Below are 23,871 nucleotides of genomic sequence, written 5' to 3'. Positions count from 1 at the left end.
CCATGTGAAAGAGTAATGAAAGAATTGGGAAAATTTTGTAGAGCATTCGGTTCAGAAAAACATACTGTGTGGACACAAATGGTCCCAGAATTTCAGGTTATAATAAATGAATTACCACACATGGCTACTGGATTATCTCCAGAAGAAAACTTGTAAGATGTACACAGAATTGCAATTACACAGACATGCATGAGGGTATACAAGTTTAATAGGGAAGCACAGACTCCAATGTTCGATGCTGATGACGCAGTGCTTGTTCATGATCATTGCCACAGTTCATATATAAAGAAAGAAAATGGTAAATTCTCCCAAAGTATTGTGGACCCTACAAGATTATGAATACGTCACACACAAGGTGGTATCTTGTACCCCCTCCCACAATTCTCATGGCAATGGCATAAAGGGAGTGTCCTGATGTGGAAAGATGTCACAAACATGGAAAATTGAACAAAATTTATTAAAGAATAAGGTTAAAAAAAATTAAGACCACACTGATGCATGCGCGCACACACAGACACAAAAAATGAAATGATCGTACGGCATTGTTGGCCGGGAGACCCCATGCGGGGTGTTCGGCCGCTGAAATTGCGAGTCCTTTTTAGCTGATGCCACTTTGGTGACTTGTGAGTCAATGATGATGAAAGACACACAACACCCAGTCATCTCAAGGCAGAGAAAATCACTGACCCCACCGGGAATCGAACCCTGTGGGCAGGAAGCGAGAACACAATATCGCAAGACCACGAGCTGCACACACACATACAGACAGACAGACAGACAGACAGACAGACACACACACACACACACACACACACACACACACACACACAAACTTGGTATTCATCCCCAAAATGAGATTTTTACTCTGCAGCGGAGTGTGCACTGATATGAAACTTCCCGGCAGATTAAAACTGTGTGCCGGAGCGAGACTCAAACTCGGGACCTTTGCCTTCCACGGGAAAGTGCTCTACCATCTGAGCTACTCAAGCATGACTCACGCCCCATCCTCACAGCTTTACTTCTGCCAGTACCTCGTCTCCTACCTTCTCATTCTGGAAACGCTGTGGCTAAGCCATGTCTCCGCAATATCCTTTCTTTCAGGAGTGCTAGTTCTGCAAGGTTTGCAGGAGAGCTTCTGTTAAGTTTGGAAGGTATGAGACGAGGTACTGGCAGAAGTAAAGCTGTGAGGATGGGGCGTGAGTCGTGCTTGAGTAGCTCAGATGGTAGAACAATTGCCCGCGAAAGGCAAAGGTCCCGAGTTCGAGTCTTGGTCTGGCACACAGTTTTAATCTGCCAGGAAGTTTTAAGCCTGTAATGTTTAAATGTTAATACCAACCAACGTGCTTGCATAATAAATGGATGTTTCGTTATGTTTCCTTTTGAACTGTTACCTAATAACTGTACTGCGTCATGCCTAATTCAGTTCCTCACTCAGAAGTGGATGAGTTAACCATCTGAATTGAAATTTACATTTCTGGATATGGGTTCCTATTCAAAATATTATGTACTCACTCCCATCTACAAGCACTAAAGTTTGAAATGAGAATTTCCGAACACCCTGTATAAGAAATGTTAAACCGAAGAAATTTCATGGGTGGTTTGAAAAGTTCTCGGAATCACCACGAGAGGTCAGCACTTGCGCAATGAGTTCTTCACGTGATATTCATTGGACTGTTGCCTGTAAACATGTGCCACATCAGTGTTCTTGGAAGAGAGCTGTAGCAGTGACGTGGCTCTGTTGTTGTTGTTACTGTGTAGTGATTAGCAAAGATGGAAAAAAAATTGAGATTTGAGCAGTGATTAAGCACTTTGTAAAGAAAGGTATGAAACAGAGGGCATTCATGCCGATTTCCAGAATACAATGGGAGACTCTGCTCCTTCATATTCAACTGTTGCCAAGTGGACAAATGAATTCAAATTTGATTGGGAGAGCTTAGATGATGATCCACGCAGGGGTTGACCAAGATGTGCAACTACTCCAGAAATCATTGCAACAGCGCTCAAAATGGTCATGGAGGATTGCCAATTGAAAATGTGTAAAATTCCTCACACTTGCCAGATGTCATCTGAAAGTGTATATCACATTTTAACTGAAGCATTAGAAATGAAAAAATTATCTGCAAGATAAGTGCCACGCCTCTTGACACTGGATAAAAAACGCATGAGAATGGACATATCGGAACAATGTTTGGCCTGTTTTAGGAGAAACGAACAAGGTTTTTTGCATCAGTTTGTGACCACAGATGAAACTTGGGTGCACTATTATATCCCAGAGACAAAACAACAGTCAAAGCAGTGGAAACATGCTGATTCTACGCCACCAAAGAAAGCAAAGACAATTCCTTCAGCAGGAAAGGTCATGACATCAGTATTCTGTGATGCGAATGAGATTCTGTTTGTAGATTATCTCCCCACTGGGAAAACAATTACTGGAGAATACTACGCTAACCTCCTGGAAAAATTGCAACAAAAGATGCGCAAAAAAGGGCAGGTTTAGCAAGGGAAAAAGTCATCTTCCATCAAGACAATGCATGCCCGCACACATGTTCTGTCGCCATGGCAAAGTTACATGAAATAAGGCATGAATTGTTGCCTCACTCGCCTTATTCACCTGATATGCCCCTGTCAGACTTCCATCTCTTCCAAAAACTGAAAATTTTTCTTGGTGGATGAAGATTCACTTCAAACAAAGAACTGATAGCCAGAGTTGACAACTATTCTGCAGGCCTGGAGGAAACTCTGGAGGAACTCATTTTTGAGATGGGATCAAGGCACTGGAACATTGTTGGACCAAGTGCATTAGGACCAAGTGCATTAATCTATAAGGAGACTACATTGAAAAATGAAAAAAGTTTCAGTGATGTAAGTACTTTTTTTCTATTCCGTTTCGAGAACTTTTCAAACCATCCTCATAAATCGAAGTTAATATATAACAATAATTAAAATCACATGAGCAAAGATTGCAAGTGGAAAAAGGAGGACAGAAAACAGAGCAAACGACAAAGGTGATACGATGATTAATATGACATGATGAAGGAATAGAAATGAGAAAAATTATACTTAAACAAATTACTTGGATAAAAATAATGATCACAGTCATTTCGATGAAGATTTAAAAATAAAAAATTTCAAAGTTCCTCACGAGATTCGAATCCACAAACTTTTGCACATTATTTTTTTGAAAGAACACTCCGCCATTTGACTGTATATTACAGTATTTCTTCTTCTGTACAATCTAGGTTTCAGATTTCACACCATTATCATGTACAATGTTCTTAGGTCATTAACATCATTTCGCTGAATACTGTGCAGGAATTTGACATCACTTCAAAAGTTACATCTTAAATGCATATTTGGGCTGACTTTACTGGATATGATGTGCTTGTAGAACAATGTGCTGCATTCCTACAAGATATTAATTCTATACCATTTATATCAATGTGAAACAAATTTGTTATACTGTATATTTGGCGTCCTGTACAGCACACAGCAAAATGATGTTAGTAGTCTAAGAACATTATACTACTCGATAATTGCTTAAAAGCCAAAATCTAAATTGTACAGAAGAGAAAAATACAGTAATATACAGTCAAATGGTGGTGTATTCTTTCAAAAAATACTGTATAACTGTGGCTCAGTACACTCAGAAACTTTATTGCACATTACACTATGCAACCATTTTGTTTAACAATTCTGTTTTTAAAGTTGTATAGCACAATGCAAAATTCTGAATTTTTTTTTGTAGATTATTCACAAACAAGGGCCCACCAGAGTGAACGACTGCAGGGTGGACCTTAACTGACATCACCATACAGGAGGTTTCAAAAAGTCAATCCCACCGCTGAGGACGGTTGAAATGGGAAGACCACACAGAAAAAGTAAAGCCAAGAGATGAATGACTGATTGGATTGCAGACAGTGTTGCCCCCCATCACCTCAGGGTATGTAAGTATATCAGTAAGTACATTAAGTAAACCGACTGATGCTGGTAATTGCGATCCCACAAACAGAATTGACGTAAATCACTTCGCTAAGACCTATTTAATATTTGTAAGTTTGATAGCTTCAGTTGACAGCTAAGTCAGCTATGTTATACAGGTTCATAATCAGTTTATTCATACGGAGCTGTGTGTGGCAGTAGTAAAGTCTTTGCTAATGCTCACTGGTGTTGTCTTCGCCTGTAAATTTGTTTCATCTGTTATTGTGTTCTGTAATTTCAGTAAAGTTGTCAGTGTAATTTTTATGTTTTAAGTAAGTTTGTTCATTAAGAATTTTATCTGAATCTACATACACACATGCCAAAATCCAGACAAAATTCTGAACAGACACGGTTGAAACATAACAACTATTGAAATTATGCTGGGAGTTGCAGACAAGAGTATCTCATGTAAGCATACAGGAAATACAATGAATTATACAAGCAAAGAGCTGAAATGGACTTAGAATATATTTACAATGAAAAATATAGTGAAAAATATATTTACAGAAGATGCTGAAAGTGACCCCCTGCAACATCAATACACAGTTGTACACCTCTAAGCATATTCAGAAACACTAAGCATAAAGTCCAGATATCGATGGTGGCAACTACACAGCTGATGCTGTCTTTCAGTTCCTCTATGATTACCATCATTGACAACCAATCCCAACCCCTTGTCACAAGGATTGTATCCCTCTGAAAGACCCAGGTGCAAGACCTGCCCAATCCACCACCCAACACTTCCTATTCCAGTCCTGCCGCAGGCTTATACTACCCCATCAGAGGCCGGGCCACCTGCGAAAGCAGCTATGTCATTTACCAGCTCTTCTGCAATCAATGTGCAGGTTTTTATATTGGTATGAACACCAACATTCTGTCCAGCACGAGGAATGGCCACTGCCAAACTGTAGCTGAGAGCAAAGTGGACGATCCCGTGGCACAACATGCAGCCGAACATACCAAGCTTGATTTCAGGGGCTGCTTCACTACCTGAGCCATCTGGATCCTTCGCTCCACCACTAGCTTTTCTAAACTGCGCAGATGGGAGCTATCCTTACAACACATTCTCCACTTCCATAATTACCCTGTCTCAACCTACAGTAATATACTGTACCCACACCTCACTCAACAGTTTCTACCCCCTCTGTCCTATCTTCTCCTGCTTATTCTCGCACCCTATCCTCCACTTTGTCAGCCGCCCTCTGCCGCTGTACCATATTTACTCGAATCTAAGCCGCACTTTTTTTTGGTTTTTGCAATCCAAAAAACCGCCTGCGGCTTAGAATCGAGTGCAAAGTAAGCGGAAGTTCTGAAAAATTTGGTAGGTGCTGCCACAACTAACTTCTGCCATCGACTATATGTAGCGCTACACAGGCATGCTTTGCAAGCACGAAGATAAATACTGGCGCCAAAACCTCTGCACCACAGAAGGTGAGTTTCGACCACTGCATTTTCATTTTCATACATTATCCGACGAAATAAATACAAATTCCATATTGTTTATCTTCGAATGTAGCAGCATTTCAATGTACTCCGAAAATACGACTGGCAAGACTGTTTGGGATGTTTGTCAATATGGCGAACTCTACGTTCTGAATTTTTTCCTACCTGTGAGAAGAGATGGTTGGTAATAGGAACTTTTATGAATTGTGGATCACATGCAGTATTCTCTTCACCATAAGAATAATACGAATATAAACATTTTGCCATGTATTGTTTCGTGTTTGCTGCTATCTCATTTCATTTAAATCTTGTCTGCCAAATAAACTACGAGACAACAGCAAACATGGAAGAATATACATATCATGTCATGTTTATATTCATATTATTCTTATGCTTAATAGTGATACAGTCTGAAATGAAGCATGGCAGTTGACTAGATTTTTAAATCTAAGATGACTCTAACTTCTGTGCAGAATGTAATGTACTAAAGAGGCGCCTGCACAGATTTTCAAATGGAGAAAAATTTTCGCTAAACTCTCGTTCAGAACATCTTATATCATACGCAGTCTATTATTTGGTCCTTGTTGATCATTATCAAAGAAAGCAGCAGTGTTAAGTAACAACAAATAGTAGTCACTTGCCACTGTTTCGCTAATGAGATGATTCCTCTCTTTCCTTTTAATTGTAAGGGGCAGTAGCGTGCACAAATGCAAGCCATGCCACGAGAGGCCACACGTCGTAAACACTCATTATCAGAATGCGACAAACAATGCATGACACAATACAGTAATGCATTTTCAGCTTACAGTGACGTAAACACCTATAACAAAGAGAACGGCACTTATCAGATCAAAGAAAAACAAGCAATCAATTCAAACCAGACGAAGCACGTGAAAAAGGAAGGGTACCCGTATAAATACGGACGCTGCGCCTGACCCATACCAATGTCTACCTGGTAAAGCTTAACTGCTAAGCTTACGACTCGAGCCAAACTACTGTAGCTGTATCGTCATTCATTTGACCTAAATTGTGTCTCATATTACAATGGACCAACTTTGTTTCGATTTGGAAGTGCGGCCTAAAACTTTTCTCTCCCCTTGAATTTCGAGTCTCAAATTTCAGGTGCAGCTTAGATCGAGAAATTTTTTTTCCCTTGATTTCGAGTCTGCCAAAGTTGGCAGTCACATGTACATGAGGTGTGATTGCTTGTGTGAATGAATGGTGTGTGTTTCTCTTCTGCTGATGAAGGCCAGAAGCCGGAAGCTTTATGTAATTGTCTTTTAATTGTGCCTGTCTGCAACTTAATGTGTCTTCTTTATGGTAAGTACTTTGTTGATATTACTACCTGGACTTTCCACTGTTTAAAACAGGCAGTCTCCGTGTTTCAGTCATCACGGACTTATGACTTAAAAGAGTATTTAATTGTTATACAAAATATATTTGACTGTTACAAATAATTTAGTGACATGAATTAACAATTTATAAGGTTAAGGTTCAAATGGCTCTGAGCACTATGGGACTTAACATCTCAGGTCATCAGTCCCCTAGAACTTAGAACTATTTAAACCTAACTAACCTAAAAACATCACACATATCCATGCTCAATGCAGGATTCGAACCGGCGACCATCGCGGTCGCGTGGTTCCAGACTGAAGCGTCTAGAACTGCTCGGCCACCAGTGGCCGGCTAAGGTTAAGGTTACAGGATTTTGTTTTGAGGTGATTTATGTATGTGTTTTGGAGTAAATCTGTGGTGTCGCTTTGTTTAGAGAGTCTTTGTTGGTGGTGTTCTCTTAGGCTATTACTTCAGACTATTTCTTAACAATATTAGGCCACTTTGTTGGCGGGAGGTGAGGTTAATTTTAGGACAATACACCACTTAGTTTATAGTGCAGCTGACAATTAACAACTTTATGCTTGAAACTTCCTGGCAGATTAAAACTGTGTGCCAGACGGAGACTCGAACTCAGGAATACTGACTGTGAGGACGAGGCGTGAGTCATGCTCGGGTAGCTCAGTTGGTAGAGCACTTGCCCGTGAAAGGTAAAGGTCCCGAGTTCGAGTCTCGGTCCGGCACACAGTTTTAATCTGCCAGGAAGTTTCATATCGGCACACACTCCGCTGTAGAGTGAAAATTTCATTCCGGAAACTTTATGCTTGCTTAAGCTACCCTTGTTTCTACATCATGTCCTCCTGTCATCATAGGGGAAGAGCAGTAGTGGGCAGTTACAAAATTTTAGTCCTTTAATCTATGCTAGGTTCTATGGCCAACTTAATCCTACTGACACGTGTGTGTACACTAGTGATGTCACATACATCGACACTGGAGGTTAGCCTCAGCAGTCTGGAGATGCTACGTAAAAGTCGTCTTTTGGTTAAGTAAAATCATTCCGCTACTGGTTTATGTGTGTCCCTTAAGAGTGTCACCATATGTTCTATGACGGGTCTAATGTACATCTTGTATGTGTGAACTGCGGGTTGGTTGTCACATCTGTGGATTGGTCCTCGGACTTGTCTGATTAAACTTATCTCTTTCTTGTCTTATTTAGCAGTTTAGTTAGGTGTGTTTTTCCAGTTTAGGTATTTGTCTAAGAACACATCAAGTTACATAACGATATCACTAAGCTTCAGAGTTGTGTCCCAGAGTGTCAGTTGTATTTTGTGTTGTTGTTTTGTTGGCATTTTTTAGTCACATGTCTTTGTCTGGACAGAACCACTTGGGTTTTGGATGGGTTTGGCAGGATTCTCCACTTAGCCATCCAGGTTTCTAGTCGTCACAGATAGGTCTCTGTCTTTCATTGTACAGTTGTTGTCTTCAATTTTGGACACCAGCTGGCAGTGTCGTCAGTGTAGAGCCCTACTGTTTCTGAAGGGGATGTTGCTGTTGGTACGTCAGCCATGAAAAGTATGTACAGTAGTGGGGAGAAGATGCCCCTCTGTGGTACTCCTGCTCGAGGTGTGAATTCTCGGTAAGACGCACTGCCAACATATACTTCGCACTTCCTGCTGGTGATATACAGCTGCATTACTCAAACAACCTCAGTGGGGATGCCCGACTGGTTTAGCATGTATAGTAGTCAGGTGTGCCAGAACTGGTTGAAGGCGCACTCTATGGCTAAGAAGACTGTAGTTGTGCAGTGCCCTCTGCTGAATCCTTTTGATATTCTGTCGGTCAGATGGGTCAATGATTGATAGACTGATTTTGTCGGAAGCCTGTTTGTGTCAAGGGAAGGATTTCCTGACATTCTACGTGTGTTTCTCAGCTGTCAGTTAGTATTGTTCAAATGTTTTTCCTAGGACGTCGAGTAGAGATATCGGTCTGTAGGATCATGAGGCAGTCTTTGGTTTCATTGGAATCATTATTGTTTCGCTAGTTTCCCGTCTGGTTGGTAATGTTCTGTTAGTGAGGCAGTAGTTGTAGGCAAGGGAGAAAGTGGGTACTATGAGGTGAGCTGGAGCTTTCTGGAGATTTGTGTGTTTTATGTGATTCTGTCCGGGGCTGTGTTGGTCTTGAGAAGATTTCATCCTGAATGGATTGCGTTTATGATTTCTTTCTCGATCATTACTTCAGTAGTGTGTTTTATGTCTTTTGTCTCTGTTGCTGAGGTATTTAAAGTTGGGGTTAATTGTTCCTTTATATGTTGTCTGAAGTTGTCACCGAATTTAACATCTTGTGGAAAGAAGTATACTTGATACTTCCTGGCAGATTAAGCGAGACTGGAACACGGGACATTTGCCTTTTGTGGACAAGTGCTCTGCCGACTGAGCTACAAAGCATCACTCATGACCTGTGCTCACAGCTTTATTTCCACCAGTACCTCATCTTGCACTTTCCAAACTTCACAGAAGCTCTCATGCGAACTTGCGAGACTAGCACTTCTGGAAGAAAAGATATTGCGGAGATATGGCTTAGCCACAACCTGGGAGATTGTTCCCAGAATGAATTTTCACTTTGCTGCAGAGTGTGCACTGATGTTAAACTTCCTGGCAGATTAAAACTGTGTGCCGGACTGAGGCTCAAACTTGGGACCTTTGCCTTTCACGGGCAAGTGCTCTACCAGCAGAGCAAAGGTCTCGAGTTAGAGTCTCAGTCCGGCACAAAGTTTGAACCTGCGAGGAGTTTCACATCAGTGCACACTCCGCTGCAGAATGAAAATTCATTCTGGACACATTCCCTTGCACTATGGCTGAGCCGTATGTCTGTAATATCCTTTCTTCCAAAAGCGCTAGTCTTGCAAGGTTTGCAGGAGAGCTTCTGTGAAATATGGAAGGTAGGAGATGAGGTACTGCCTGAAGCAAAGCTGTGAGGACGGGTCATGAGTTGTGTTTTGGTAGCTCAGATGGTAGAGCACTTGTTCAAGAAAGGCAGCTACAGACATGTCTGTGTATGTACGGATGGATATGTGTGTGTGTGCGAGTGTATACCTGTCCTTTTTTCCCCCTAAGGTAAGTCTTTCCGCTCCCGGGATGGAATGACTCCTTACCCTCTCCCTTAAAACCCACATCCTTTCGTCTTTCCCTCGCCTCCCCTCTTTCCTGATGAAGCAACCGTTGGTTGCGAAAGCTAGAATTTTGTGTGTCTATCAACCTGCCAGCGCTTTCGTGTGGTAAGTCACACCATCTTTGTTTTTAGATAATATATCTAAAAACAAAGATGGTGTGACTTACCACACGAAAGCGCTGGCAGGTTGATAGACACACAAAATTCTAGCTTTCGCAACCAACGGTTGCTTCATCAGGAAAGATATATATAAAAAAAAACAAAGATGAGGTGACTTACCGAACAAAAGCGCTGGCAGGTCGATAGACACACAAACAAACACAAACATACACACAAAATTCAAGCTTTCGCAACAAACTGTTGCCTCATCAGGAAAGAGGGAAGGAGAGGGGAAGACGAAAGGAAGTGGGTTTTAAGGGAGAGGGTAAGGAGTCATTCCAATCCCGGGAGCGGAAAGACTTACCTTAGGGGGAAAAAAGGACAGGTATACACTCGCACACACACACATATCCATCCGCACATACACAGACACAAGTAGACATTTGTAAAGGCAAAGAGTTTGGGCAGAGATGTCAGTCGAGGCAGAAGTACAGAGGCAAAGATGTTGTTGAAAGACAGGTGAGGTATGAGCGGCGGCAACTTGAAATTAGCGGAGGTTGAGGCCTGGCGGATAACGAGAAGAGAGGGTATACTGAAGGGCAAGTTCCCATCTCCGGAGTTCTGACAGGTTGGTGTTAGTGGGAAGTATCCAGATAACCCGGACGGTGTAACACTGTGCCAAGATGTGCTGGCTGTGCACCAAGGCATGTTTAGCCACAGGGTGATCCTCATTACCAACAAACACTGTCTGCCTGTGTCCATTCATGCGAATGGACAGTTTGTTGCTGGTCATTCCCACATAGAAAGCTTCACAGTGTAGGCAGGTCAGTTGGTAAATCACGTGGGTGCTTTCACACGTGGCTCTGCCTTTGATCGTGTACACCTTCCGGGTTACAGGACTGGAGTAGGTGGTGGTGGGAGGGTGCATTGGACAGGTTTTATACCGGGGGCGGTTACAAGGGTAGGAGCCAGAGGGTAAGGAAGGTGGTTTGGGGATTTCATAGGGATGAACTAAGAGGTTACGAAGGTTAGGTGGACGGCGGAAAGACACTCTTGGTGGAGTGGGGAGGATTTCATGAAGGATGGATCTCTTTTCGGGGCAGGATTTGAGGAAGTTGTATCCCTGCTGGAGAGCCACATTCAGAGTCTGATCCAGTCCCGGAAAGTATCCTGTCACAAGTGGCGCACTTTTGTGGTTCTTCTGTGGGAGGTTCTGGGTTTGAGGGGACGAGGAAGTGGCTCTGGTTATTTGCTTCTGTACCAGGTCGGGAGGGTAGTTGTGGGATGTGAAAGCTGTTTTCAGGTTGTTGGTGTAATGGTTTAGGGATTCCGGACTGGAGCAGATTCGTTTGCCACGAAGACCTAGGCTGTAGGGAAGGGACCGTTTGATGTGGAATGGGTGGCAGCTGTCATAATGGAGGTACTGTTGCTTGTTGGTGGGTTTGACGTGGACGGACGTGTGAAGCTGGCCATTGGACAGATGGAGGTCAACGTCAAGGAAAGTGGCATGGGATTTGGAGTAGGACCAGGTGAATCTGATGGAACCAAAGGAGTTGAGATTGGAGAGGAAATTCTGGAGTTCTTCTTCACTGTGAGTCCAGATCATGAAGATGTCATCAATAAATCTGTGCCAAACTTTGGGTTGGCAGGCCTGGGTAACCAAGAAGGCTTCCTCTAAGCGACCCATGAATAGGTTGGCGTACGAGGGGGCCATCCTGGTACCCATGGCTGTTCCCTTTAATTGTTGGTATGTCTGGCCTTCAAAAGTGAAGAAGTTGTGGGTCAGGATGAAAGTGGCTAAGGTAATGAGGAAAGAGGTTTTAGGTAGGGTGGCAGGTGATCGGCGTGAAAGGAAGTGCTCCATCGCAGCGAGGCCCTGGACGTGCGGAATATTTGTGTATAAGGAAGTGGCATCAATGGTTACAAGGATGGTTTCCGGGGGTAATAGATTGGGTAAGGATTCCAAGCGTTCGAGAAAGTGGTTGGTGTCTTTGATGAAGGATGGGAGACTGCATGTAATGGGTTGAAGGTGTTGATCTACGTAGGCAGAGATACATTCTGTGGGGGCTTGGTAACCAGCTACAATGGGGCGGCCGGGATGATTGGGTTTGTGAATTTTAGGAAGAAGGTAGAAGGTAGGGGTGCGGGGTTTCAGTGGGGTCAGGAGGTTGATGGAGTCAGGTGAAAGGTTTTGTAGGGGGCCTAAGGTTCTGAGGGTTCCTTGAAGCTCCGCCTGGACCTCAGGAATGGGATTACCTTGGCAAACTTTGTATGTGGTGTTGTCTGAAAGCTGACGCAGTCCCTCAGCTACATACTCCCGACGATCAAGTACCACGGTTATGGAACCCTTGTCCGCCGGAAGAATGACGATGGATCGGTTAGCCTTCAGATCACAGATAGCTTGGGCTTCAGCAGTGGTGATGTTGGGAGTAGGATTAAGGTTTTTTAAGAAGGATTGAGAAGCAAGGCTGGAAGTCAGAAATTTCTGGAAGGTTTGGAGAGGGTGATTTTGAGGAAGAGGAGGTGGGTCCCGCTGTGACGGAGGACGGAACTGTTCCAGGAAGGGTTCAATTTGGATAGTGTCTTGGGGAGTTGGATCATTAGGGGTAGGATTAGGATAATTTTTCTTCGTGGCAAAGTGATACTTCCAGCAGAGAGTACGAGTGTAGGACAGTAAATCTTTGACGAGGGCTGTTTGGTTATAAAATGTAAAAGAATAGACCCCAAAAATTATTGACCAATATCCTTAAAACCAGTTTGCTGCAGATACTTGAACATATTCCAAGTTTGAAAATAATAAATTTTCTTGAGTCATTTTCTCACATGATATACTGTGAACTCTGCATGAAGCGCAACAGGCAGACACCATATTTTTAGATTTCTGGAAAGCATTCGACAAGGTGCCCCACAGCAGACTGATATTAAAGGTATGCACATATGAAACAGGTTCCCAGGTATGGGTTGGCTTGAAGACTTCTTAAGTTACGGAACCCAGTATATTGTACTCCAGGGCGAGTGTTCACCTGGGAAAAGGGTATCGTCAGGAGTGCCAATGGGAAGTATGACAGGACCACTGTTGTTCTCAATATACATAAATTTTCTGGTGGACATGGTGGGCAGCCTGTGGCTATTTGGCTGATGATGCTGAGGTGTACTGGAAGGTGTTGCAGTTGGATGAGGCAGTTGGATGAATGTAGGAAGATATAAGATGACTTAGACGCAATTTCTATTTGTTTTGATGAATGGCAGCTAGCTCTAAATGTAGAGAAAGGTAAATTAATGCAGATGAGAAGAAAAAAAAAAACCTTTAATGTTCGATTACAGTATTAGTAGTGTGCCGCTTGATACAGTCATGTGATTTAAATATCTGGGCGTAATGTTGCACAGTGATATGAAATGGAATGAACATGAGAGGATTGTGGTAGGGAAGGCGAATGTTCGACTTCAATTTCTTGAAAAAATTTTGGGAAAGCGTGGTTCACCTGTAATGGAGATAGCATATAGGACGCTAATGAGTACTGCTCTAGTATTTGGTATCCACACTGGGTCTGAATAAAGAAAGACATCAAAGCAATTGAGAAGGGGGGTTCTGGATTTGTTTCTAACAGTTTCAAACTATATGGAAGTATTATGGAGATGCTTCGGAAACTTCAAAAGGCAATTCATGGGAGGGGGGAAGGGGGGGGGGGGGAATGATAGGAACACTATTGGGAAAATTTATAGAACTGACGTTTGAAACTGACAGCAGAAAGATTCTACTGCCTCCAACATACATTTTGCGTACGGATCACAACGATATGACATGAGAAAGCATGGCTCGTACAGAGGCATATAGACAGTCATTTTTGCCTTGTTCTATTTGCCAGTGGCTCACGAAGTATAGATGTAGATGCAGAAAACATATAAATGAACTATTTATATACCCGTTGGACCCAGATGGTTAGTGGTAAATTGGGTGCCTGGTAACTGAGAGGTTGCAGGATCAAATCTTGGTCACCCCCATATGTTTCAATCTTCATTTTAAAGTCACCTTCAGCACTCCAATATGTGAGGGGTCACCAGAAACAACATGTGGTTCTGATTCCGTGTTAAACTGTAAGTTATGTCTCCCTGGATTGATAAATGGGGTAGGTGAATCACTCAGTAATCACTGAAGTGGCAGCCAATAGAAAGACTTGCACTAGACCACTGAGCCACATAAAATTATCATTATTATTATTATTATAATCATCATCATCATCATAATCTATATGCATAATTAAGTTACCGTAAAAGCCTCAGAGTGTGAGTCCTATTCACACTTGTTCGTTTTTTCCTTCAAGACAACACTTGCCTGCCTTCATAAGACGCAACTGAGACTAGAAGCTATTGGCTGAGTGGGTTGGGAGCTCCTATACAATCCTCCTTACAGCCCTGTCTTTCCGGCTCGGATTTTTACCCATTTGGTTCAATGAAAGAACCTTTGTGTGGCAATGGGTTCAACTGCTAGGGAGAGGTAAAGAAAAAAGAACAAAACTGGCTCTGAGAGCAAGGTAAAGAATTATTCACTGAAGGGATAAGAAGACTTTTACAAAGAGGATGGTATAAGTCTGTAAGGTTGGTGGGGATTATGTGGAAAAGTACACATAAAATTGTACTGATGTAATAAACTGTTTTTATTGTCAGAATTATATGTTTAGTTATTGAATGATCCTCATATCTAGCCTGACACGAGAGAAGATGCACCAAATGAATCTTAGGAGATACACCTGGCTCAGTGTTATATAATATACACACAAAATATGAAGCACAGTGCAACTCAGATTTCTCACAAATGGTGGTACTTACTGGTTCTTCCTTTGGTATAAGTGGAACCAATGCTGCAGTCTCCGGCTTCGTGTCGTTTGTCACTCCACACTCTACAGACACCTGCAATAAGAAGTATTTACTTGTATATTGTACGGCTTTTTGAAACATTAAAAAAAAATACATATATTGAAGTAATAAAAGAATGTAACAACGAAAATAAGCAATTACTGACAATACAACATAAATGGATAGATAAAGAATGTACTCACCAAGGAAAGGCGTCCTTGTCCCACCCGTTAACTCTCCCCTGACTGGCATTCTGCGTAACTTTTCTGAAGTGTACCCCCTTCTCTATACCTCACTAGTCCTTTTTCTTCACCCCTCTTCCTTCCCCTTCAACTTTTCTGCCACAAGAAGAAGCCACTGGCTCCAACATTTTGTAAAAGTTAAACCTTTTTGTGTGTGTGTTCTCCTGGTGCCCCTTGGTGAATAGACTTTTTGTTATCTATCCACATACATAATAACAGAATTTGGTATATAATATGGAGGCCTTATTTGAATAGTGATACACCCAGTTTTGTTCATAGGGATGACAGTTCTGTGAATGATGTACCTTAAATATTGCAGTCCATCACTTGTTGCAAGGGATTACCATTTCTTTCTATTGTCATCACCCAGTTATGTCTAAGCCTAAGTATCTTGAAATGAAATAATTAGAGTTGTACCACTATTGAAATAAAGCCTTCATATATATCACATAAAATGTTGCACAAGAAAATTTAGGGTATGCATGTATTCTATTGACTTCGATGTCACCAGCAAGACATCTTCTGATCAACCATTGTACATTGTCACAAACCCCACAAGTCTAGATTCTGCATGTTCAACCAGCTGGCCAAATGGGGTCCAACAGTGTTGGCCCTTTTACACTCTTTCAGACACTGATAACTTTGTCTAGCACAAGCACGGGATACGTTCCAGAAGTTTGTGGCCTGACCTCGAATACAAGCGTGAAGGTTAAAATGCCACGGAGGGGAGCTAGTGACATCTGTCAGTAGATGTGCACACAAGTTGCAGCCTGCTTCTAGCCTTAGTCAGATGGTGACACTCGTGCTGCACTGGGTAAAATCAAATATCGTGCAGTGATTAAGTTCCTCACAAAAGAAGGGCTTGGTATATAATATGGAGGCCTTGTTTGAATAGTGGTATACCCAGTTTTGTTCATTTTCAAAGTCCACTTGGATGGTGATGCTTCCCCTCATATTCCACAATGAAGGAATAGTCTAAACAGTTTCATCTGGGTAGAGAGAGCATTACTGGTGATCCATGTGTCAGTCGATCTGCCAAATTGGGACTGAGGAAACCATCGCTATTGTTGAAAGTGAAGTTCTGAGTGACATGCGGTTGGAATCTGAGAAAACTGCAGAAAGGATATGGTTGTCTAAAACAACCATTTTCCAGATAATGTACGATCATTTGCACACAAAAAAGGTCAGTGCAAGACGGGTGCTCAAACTTCTCTCTGCAGTGCGTGGCTATTTGCACCAAGTTTTTGGAGCTGTGCTGTGGCAACCAGAAAGAAGTACTAGAATCCATTGTCACAGGGGATGAAACTACGAATCTTTATAATGATCCTCTGTTCAAAAGAGAATCTCTCTAATGGTATAAACTAGGTGAAGCTCCACTCTGCCTACAAAGAAGGCCATGGCAACAATCTTCTGGTTCTGGAATTTCAGAGGAATTCTCTTAGTTGATTTTAAAGAAAGGAATTCCACTGTGAACGCATAAAACTACCTGCACAAATTATGCGACTCCATCAAGCTACAGACGCGAGGAAGGTTGTCACAATGTGTTCGTCTTCTCCGTGACAATGTGCCAGTGCACATAGTGGTAATTGTGAAGGCTGCAGTAAAGGAATGTTGCTTCCAGGAGACTGACTACCCACCCTACAGTCCAGATGTTGCCCCAAGTAACTAACATCTCTTCTCCAAATTGAAGAAAGATCATGGAGAAAGGAAATTTGATGATAAAGTGAAACTGATGTAATGGGACATTTTCTACATCTACATCTACATGATTACTCTGCAATTGACATTTAAGTGCTTGGCAGAGGGTTCATCGAACCACAATCATACTATCTCGCTATCATTCAACTCCCGAACAGCGCGTGGGAAAAACGAACACCTAAACCTTTCTGTTCGAGCTCTGATTTCTCTTATTTTATTTTGATGATCATTCCTACCTATGTAGGTTGGGCTCAACAAAATATTTTCGCAATTGGAAGAGAAAGTTGGTGACTGAAATTTCGTAAATAGATCTCGCCGCAACGAAAAATGTCTTTGCTTTAATAACTTCCGTCTTTGCTTTAATAACTTCCATCTCAACACGCAAATCACATCTGCCACACTATCTCCCCTACTATGTGATAATACAAAATGAGCTGCCCATTTTTGCACCCTTTCGATGTCCTCCGTCAATCCCACCTGGTAAGGATCCCACACCGCGCAGCAATATTCTAACAGAGGACGAACGAATGTACTATAAGCTGTCTCTTTAGTGGACTTGTTGCATCTTCTAAGTGTCCTGCCAATGAAACGCAACCTTTGGCTCGCCTTCCCCACAATATTATCTATGTGGTCTTTCCAACTGAAGTTGTTTGTAATTTTTACACCCAGGTACTTAGTTGATTTGACAGCCTTGAGAATTGTACTATTTATCGAGTAATCGAATTCCAACGGATTTCTTTTGGAACTCGTGTGGATCACCTCACACTTTTCGTTGTTTAACGTCAACTGCCACCTGCCGCACCATACAGCAATCTTTTCTAAATCGCTTTGCAACTGATACTGGTCTTCGGATGACCTTACTAGACGGTAAATTACAGCATCATTTGCGAACAACCTAAGAAAACTGCTCAGATTGTCACCCAGGTCATTTATATAGATCAGGAACAGCAGAGGTCCCAGGAGGCTTCCCTGGGGAACACCTGATATCACTTCAGTTTTACTCGACGATTTGCCGTCTATTACTACGAACTGCGACCTTCCTGACAGGAAATCTTGAACCCAGTCGCTCAACTGAGACGATACCCCATAGTCCTGCAGCTTGATTAGAAGTCGCTTGTGAGGAACGGTGTCAAAAGCTTTCCGGAAATCTAGAAATACGGAATCAACTTGAGATCCTCTGTCGATAGCGGCCATTGCTTCGTGTGAATAAAGAGCTAGCTGCGTTGCACAAGAACGTTTTCTGACACCATGCGGATTAGGTATCAATAGATCGTTCTCTTCGAGGTGATTCATAATGTTTGAATACAGTATATGCTCCAAAACCCTACTGCAAACCGATGTCAATGATATAGGTCTGTAGTTCGATGGATTACTCCTACTACCCTTCTTAAACACTGGTGCGACCTACGCAATTTTCCAATCTGTAGGTACAGATCTATCGGTGAGCGAGCGGTTGTATATGATTGCTAAGTAGGGAGCTATTGTATCAGCGTAATCTGAAAGGAACCTAATCGGTATACAATCTGGACCTGAAGACTTGCCCATATCAAGCGATTTGAGTTGCTTCGCAACCCCTGAGGTATCTACTTCTAAGAAACTCATGCTAGCAGCTGTTCGTGTTTCAAATTCTGGTATATCCATTCGTCTTCCCTGGTGAAGGAATTTCGGAAAACTGCGTTCAATAATTCCGCTTTTGCGGCACAGTCATCGGTAACAGTACAATCGGCACTGCGCAGCGAAGGTATTGACTGCGTCTTGCCGCTCGTGTACTTTGCATACGACCAGAATTTCTTCGGATTTTCTACCACATTTCGAGACAATGTATCATTGTGGAATCTATTAAAGGCATCTCGCATTGAAGTCCGTGCCAAATTTCGCGCGTCTGTAAATTTTAGCCAATCTTCGGGATTTGATGATAAAGAATCAGGTTATTTTTGAAAGGCATAGAGCTGTTAATTCAGAGCTGTGAAAAGTGTACTGAAATGAAGGTTGATTTCATTGAAAAATAACTTCTGGAACATATCTCACATGTAGCATCTTCATACCCTCCACAGTGACCACTCAACAGTTGTAGCTGTTCACGCTCCTTACATACACTAACAGACCTGCTATTAACACTAAACACAAACAATGCCAATGTTCTCTGGGGCCCCAGAGAACTGCTAACATCTGACCATCTCTTCTGCATGCTCCACTTCTGTTGTCAGGCAGTGTAGTTTGCACCATCAATATCTCAGCGGTCTGGAAGATTTCTACTATCAATGATCTTTCTGCCCTACTCATTCGTGACAGCATTATGTGTTGCAGCTGTGAGGGCAGAATGTGGCTTTGTACTGGTAGTCATTGTGTACGAACTGATTTGATAACACTAAAAATCATCCTCATGGCATTACTTAGCTGGATGTCCATTTTTTTGTTGAGTGGGCCATTTAGCCAAACTGGGGAAGAATATTCGGCAATCGAGAAGACGAGACTAGAGGCAGATGAATGCTGGGTGGGTGTCGATGCTCCACATTTCACGACCGTAGCAGAAAGCTACACGTGCACTCTGGATAAAGCTAAATGAACTCTGAGACACTGGTGGCATATAATCTCGACCATAAAACATATTCTACATATCTCAAAACAAGAAGCAAACACTCTGACTCATCAAATGACAAATGACACTCCAATAATCCTTGAACGCAAGCTACTGCCACTGCCTCACAGTGTGGAGCCTTAAGCTCCAGTTACTACGGACCAGTAAAATTCGAATTTTGTGATAAATGTGAAATAGATGCGAATTCTGCCTCAAAATGTGAAAACGCGAAATTACCTAAATATATTTCCCAGCGAATTGTATCCAGAGGCACTATTCTATCAGAAACAGTTTGAAAGAGCTTTATTTTCAGCATATTGATATCTAAAATGTAACCAGTTTTCAGTACCTGATATTGTACAGCATCTGGTGAAGCCCAATTTGGACAGATAATGTGTGTCAGAACCTGCTTACAAAATAAAAAGTGCACAAATGGAATGGCCTATAAACGCACTTGATGTTTCGGTGTTGTGCCAACTGTGGGCAGTTAAGTAGGTTATCTGAGATACACATCACATAATGCAACATAGTATTCAGCCGTGGGATCTAGAATTTTATAACAACTGCATACCTACATCTACATCTAAATGGATACTCTGCAAATCACATTTAAGTGCCTGGCAGAGGGTTCATCGAACCACCCTTCACACTTCTCTATTATTCCAATCTTGTATAGCGCGCAGAACGAATGATCACCTATATCTTTCCGTATGAGCTCTGATTTCCCTTATTTTATCGTGCTGATCATTCCTCCCTATGTAGGTCGGTGTCAGTAAATATTTTCGCATTTGGAAGTGATTGGAATTTCATGAGAAGATTTCATCGCAACAGAAAACGCCTTTCTTTTAATGATGTCCAGCCCAAATCCTGTATCATTTCTGTGACACTCTCTCCCATATTTCACGATAATACGAAACATGCTGTCTTCTTTAAACTTTTTCGATGTACTCCATCAGTCCTATCTGGTAAGGATCCCACACCGTGCAGCAGTATTCTAAAAGAGGATGGTCAAGCATAGTGTAGGCAGTCTCCTTAGTAGGTCTGTTACATTTTCTAAGTGTCCTGCCAATAAAACGCAGTCTGTGATTAGCCTTCCCCACAACATTTTCTGTGTTCCTTCCAATTTAAGTTGTTCGTAATTGTAATACCTAGGTATTCAGGTGAATTTCCAGCTTTTAGATTAGACTGATTTATCGTGTAACCGAAGTTTAACGCGTTGCTTTTACCATTCACGTGGATGACGTCATACTTTTCTTTATTTAGAGTCAACTGCCACTTTTCGCACCATTCAGATATCTTTCCTAAATCGTTTTGCAGTTTGTTTTGATCTTCTGATGACTTTATTAGTGAATAAATGACAGCATTATATGCAAACAACCAAAGACAGCTGCTCAGATTGTCTCCCAAATCGTTTATATAGGTACGAAACAGCAAAGGTCCTATAACACTACCTTGGGGAATGCCAGAAATCACTTCTGTTTTGCTTGATGACTTTATGTCAGTTACTACGAACTGTGACCTCTCTGACAGGAAATCAAAATCCAGTCACATAACTGAGACGGTATTCCTTAAGCATGCAATTTCGCTACGAGCCGCTTGTGTGGTACAGTAGCAAAAGCCTTCTGGAAATCCATAAGTACGGAATTGATCTGAAATCCCTTGTCAATGGCACTCAACACTTCATGTGAATAAAGGAAAGATGTTTTCTAAACCCATGTTGACCGTGTGCCAATAGACAGTTTTCTTCGAGGTAATTCATAAGGTTCGAACACAATATATGTTCCAAAATCCTGCTGCATATCGACGTTAATGATATGGACCTGTAATTTAGTGGATTACTCCTACTACCTTTCTTGAATATTGGTGTGACCTGCGCAACTTTCCAGTCTTTGGGTACAGATCTTTCACCGAGCGAACGGTTGTATATGATTGTTAAGTATGGAGCTAATGCATCAGCATACTCTGAAGGGAACCTAATTGGTATACAGTCTGCACCAGAAGACTTGCTTTTATTAAGTGATTTAAGTTGCTTCACTACTCTGAGGATATTTACTTCTATGTTACTCATGCCAGCAGCTGTTCTCGATTTGAATTCTGGAATACTTACTTACTAGTAACGCTGCTTTGGCAGCACTGTCTTCGATAGTATTTCCATTGCTATTGCGCAGAAAAGGCATTGCTTGTTTCTTGCCGCAAACATACTTCACATACGACCAGAATCTCTTTGGATTTTCTCCTAGGTTTCGAGACAAAGTTTTGTTGTGGAAAGTGTTATAAGCATCTAACATTGAAGTCCGCACTAAATTTCGAGCTTCTGTAAAAGATCGCCAATCTTGGGGATTTCTGTTTAAATTTGGCATGTTTGTTTCGTTGTTTCTGCAACAGTGTTCTAACCCGTTTTGTGTACCAAGGAGAATCAGCTCCGTCGTTTGTTAGTTTATTTGGTATAAACCTCTCAATTGCTGCTGATACTATTTCTTTGAATTTAAGCCACATCTGGTCTACACTTATATTCGTTCATTAGCTAAAGTTCAAAAGTTGGTATAACACACACACTTAATGTGGCAAATTAGATGGCAGATGATTTGAATGTTGATTGCATCGAATAGCGGTTGGGCCTGAACTACCTCATTAACCATGCCCCGCCAACCTCAAGAAGCAGTTATGTGGTGACGGTTCCCAAATGCTTTGTGTTGTTTTCTTTTTCTTATTCTGAAATGAGTGATGTGATTAAATCTGGTCCATCATGGATTTTGATTATGGCCCTTACAACACCAGAAGAGATCAGTGATCCCTGTGACAAGGTGTCAGTGTTGTTTTCTGCTCTTGCAGAACACAGGTGTAGCCTGCTGACCTACCCGAGAGAAACAGGGCCTGTTTCCCCACAATGCTTCCCTCCCCTATACATTGACTGCACTCTGCACTATAGTGATTGGAAAACAAAATCTGTCCCATTTTTTTCACTGTGCCTAAGTTCTTCTCCTAACATTTGAATACAGTTACGGTACTTTCGGTTCTACTTCTCCGGTAAGTGCCTTGTCAGCTCTACCTCTAGTATTGTAAAGCATGGGGTCGCACAGCTACTAGAGTGCATGCCACATAACGTGACAGGTGATATCTCGATACGCAGAAGGACGGACATGCCACGTGACGTGCTAACCGATAGCAGTCAGTCGGCCGATGTGTGCGCTCGAGTTCATTTTGTATTGTGTGGAGTGAGTTTATGACTGGTTTTAGCATTCTGCATAGCATTCTTTCGAAAGTTATTTTGAGGCAGTCCAATCAATGTGAGTGGCAAAAGCAAATCTCACCCAGTATTACAAAAGCAGGTGAGAGAAATAGTGTTGCACATATATAAGTTCTTTAGACAGGATTCAGAAGCGACATCCACATCTGATCACAAAGCGTTTCCCGATGTTGCCAAGTGCCAAGAAAGAACAGCTGAGGCATGCGGCATTGGGTTGAGAACTGTTTGACAGATTGCGAGTGAAGCCAACGCATCTGCTGAAGAGAACAGATCACACTATACGGCACGTCAACACTGAAAGAGCATTGTGACATTACAGCTGATTCATGAAATACCCACCAGAGGCACTATTTCGTAGTTCACGGTAGATCATAATGAAATGCTGAAGTTTAGTTTAAAGCAGCTTGAAACGATGGCTGTTGCACTTGATGATAAGGAACAGCGAGGAAAAGGAGTGTGTTAGAAAAATGTTAAAAACTCGAGACTGTGAAGGAGAGTTCCACACTCTTTACAAGGAGCTGGAAGAGGAGTCATCACTATGAATACCTCAGAATGTCTAAAGAACAGGTTTTTTTTTTAACCTGTTATGCAAAATGCAAATAGAAATTACAAAGAGGAATTAAAGAGGCAGGTATCCAGTATCACCATGGCAGAAGCTGATTTTTGCCTAAGGCCATTTTGCTGAACAAAACAAAACAAATATGGAGGTGCTACCTGCTGGCAGCAATAGGGAAATATCACGTGACTCCGTCAATGGCCCGCTGAAACACTGTTCCCGAGAAACCTTGACGCGACATGACTTGACGTGTCGGTAACACTCTGTTGACGGCGTGTGTGAATGCCACAATTTGAACTACAGAGGAGAATCTTTTGAGGTGATAGATGTGACGGCAACATTCCGTCAATTGTGAATCCACCTTTATTGTGCTTCATGCAGGTTCTCCAGAGACAGGGTTCATACAAGAAAGTAAATTAATATTTAAAGCATCAAACTCAAAGCATTTGAGTGACTACCACTCTGAAATGTCTTGCTGTCTTCAAGCGGTGGTCTGTACAACAGCTACGTCCATACCTGGTGCAGAATTCTGTTATTGTCACGGATAATGTGAGTGTTCACTCTGTGCAAATGAATAAGACTCTTACTTCAAACATGAGAAACAATGAAATTATTTCACTGTTGTCATCTGAAGGAATTCCCCACACTGCGTCACAGACCAGGGCAGAGTTACCCG

The 23,871-nt window shown here is 42.0% G+C and overlaps 1 protein-coding gene across 1 annotated transcript in view; it reads right to left on the bottom strand.

Moving 5' to 3' along the window:
- The window catches only part of LOC124719736 (zinc finger protein 664-like), a 168,575-nt gene that overhangs the window by 41,653 nt on the left and 103,051 nt on the right, over positions 1–23,871 (bottom strand). The window contains exon 6 of the mRNA XM_047244938.1: positions 14,848–14,928. Coding sequence (XP_047100894.1) covers positions 14,848–14,928 — 81 coding nt within the window. The remainder of the gene's footprint in view (positions 1–14,847; positions 14,929–23,871) is intronic.

The sequence above is a fragment of the Schistocerca piceifrons genome, chromosome 11 (assembly GCF_021461385.2).
Source record: "Schistocerca piceifrons isolate TAMUIC-IGC-003096 chromosome 11, iqSchPice1.1, whole genome shotgun sequence".
Taxonomy (NCBI): Eukaryota; Metazoa; Arthropoda; class Insecta; order Orthoptera; family Acrididae; genus Schistocerca; species Schistocerca piceifrons.
The sequence above is the reverse complement of the archived record's forward strand: the minus strand, read 5'-3'. Positions and strand labels throughout refer to the sequence as shown.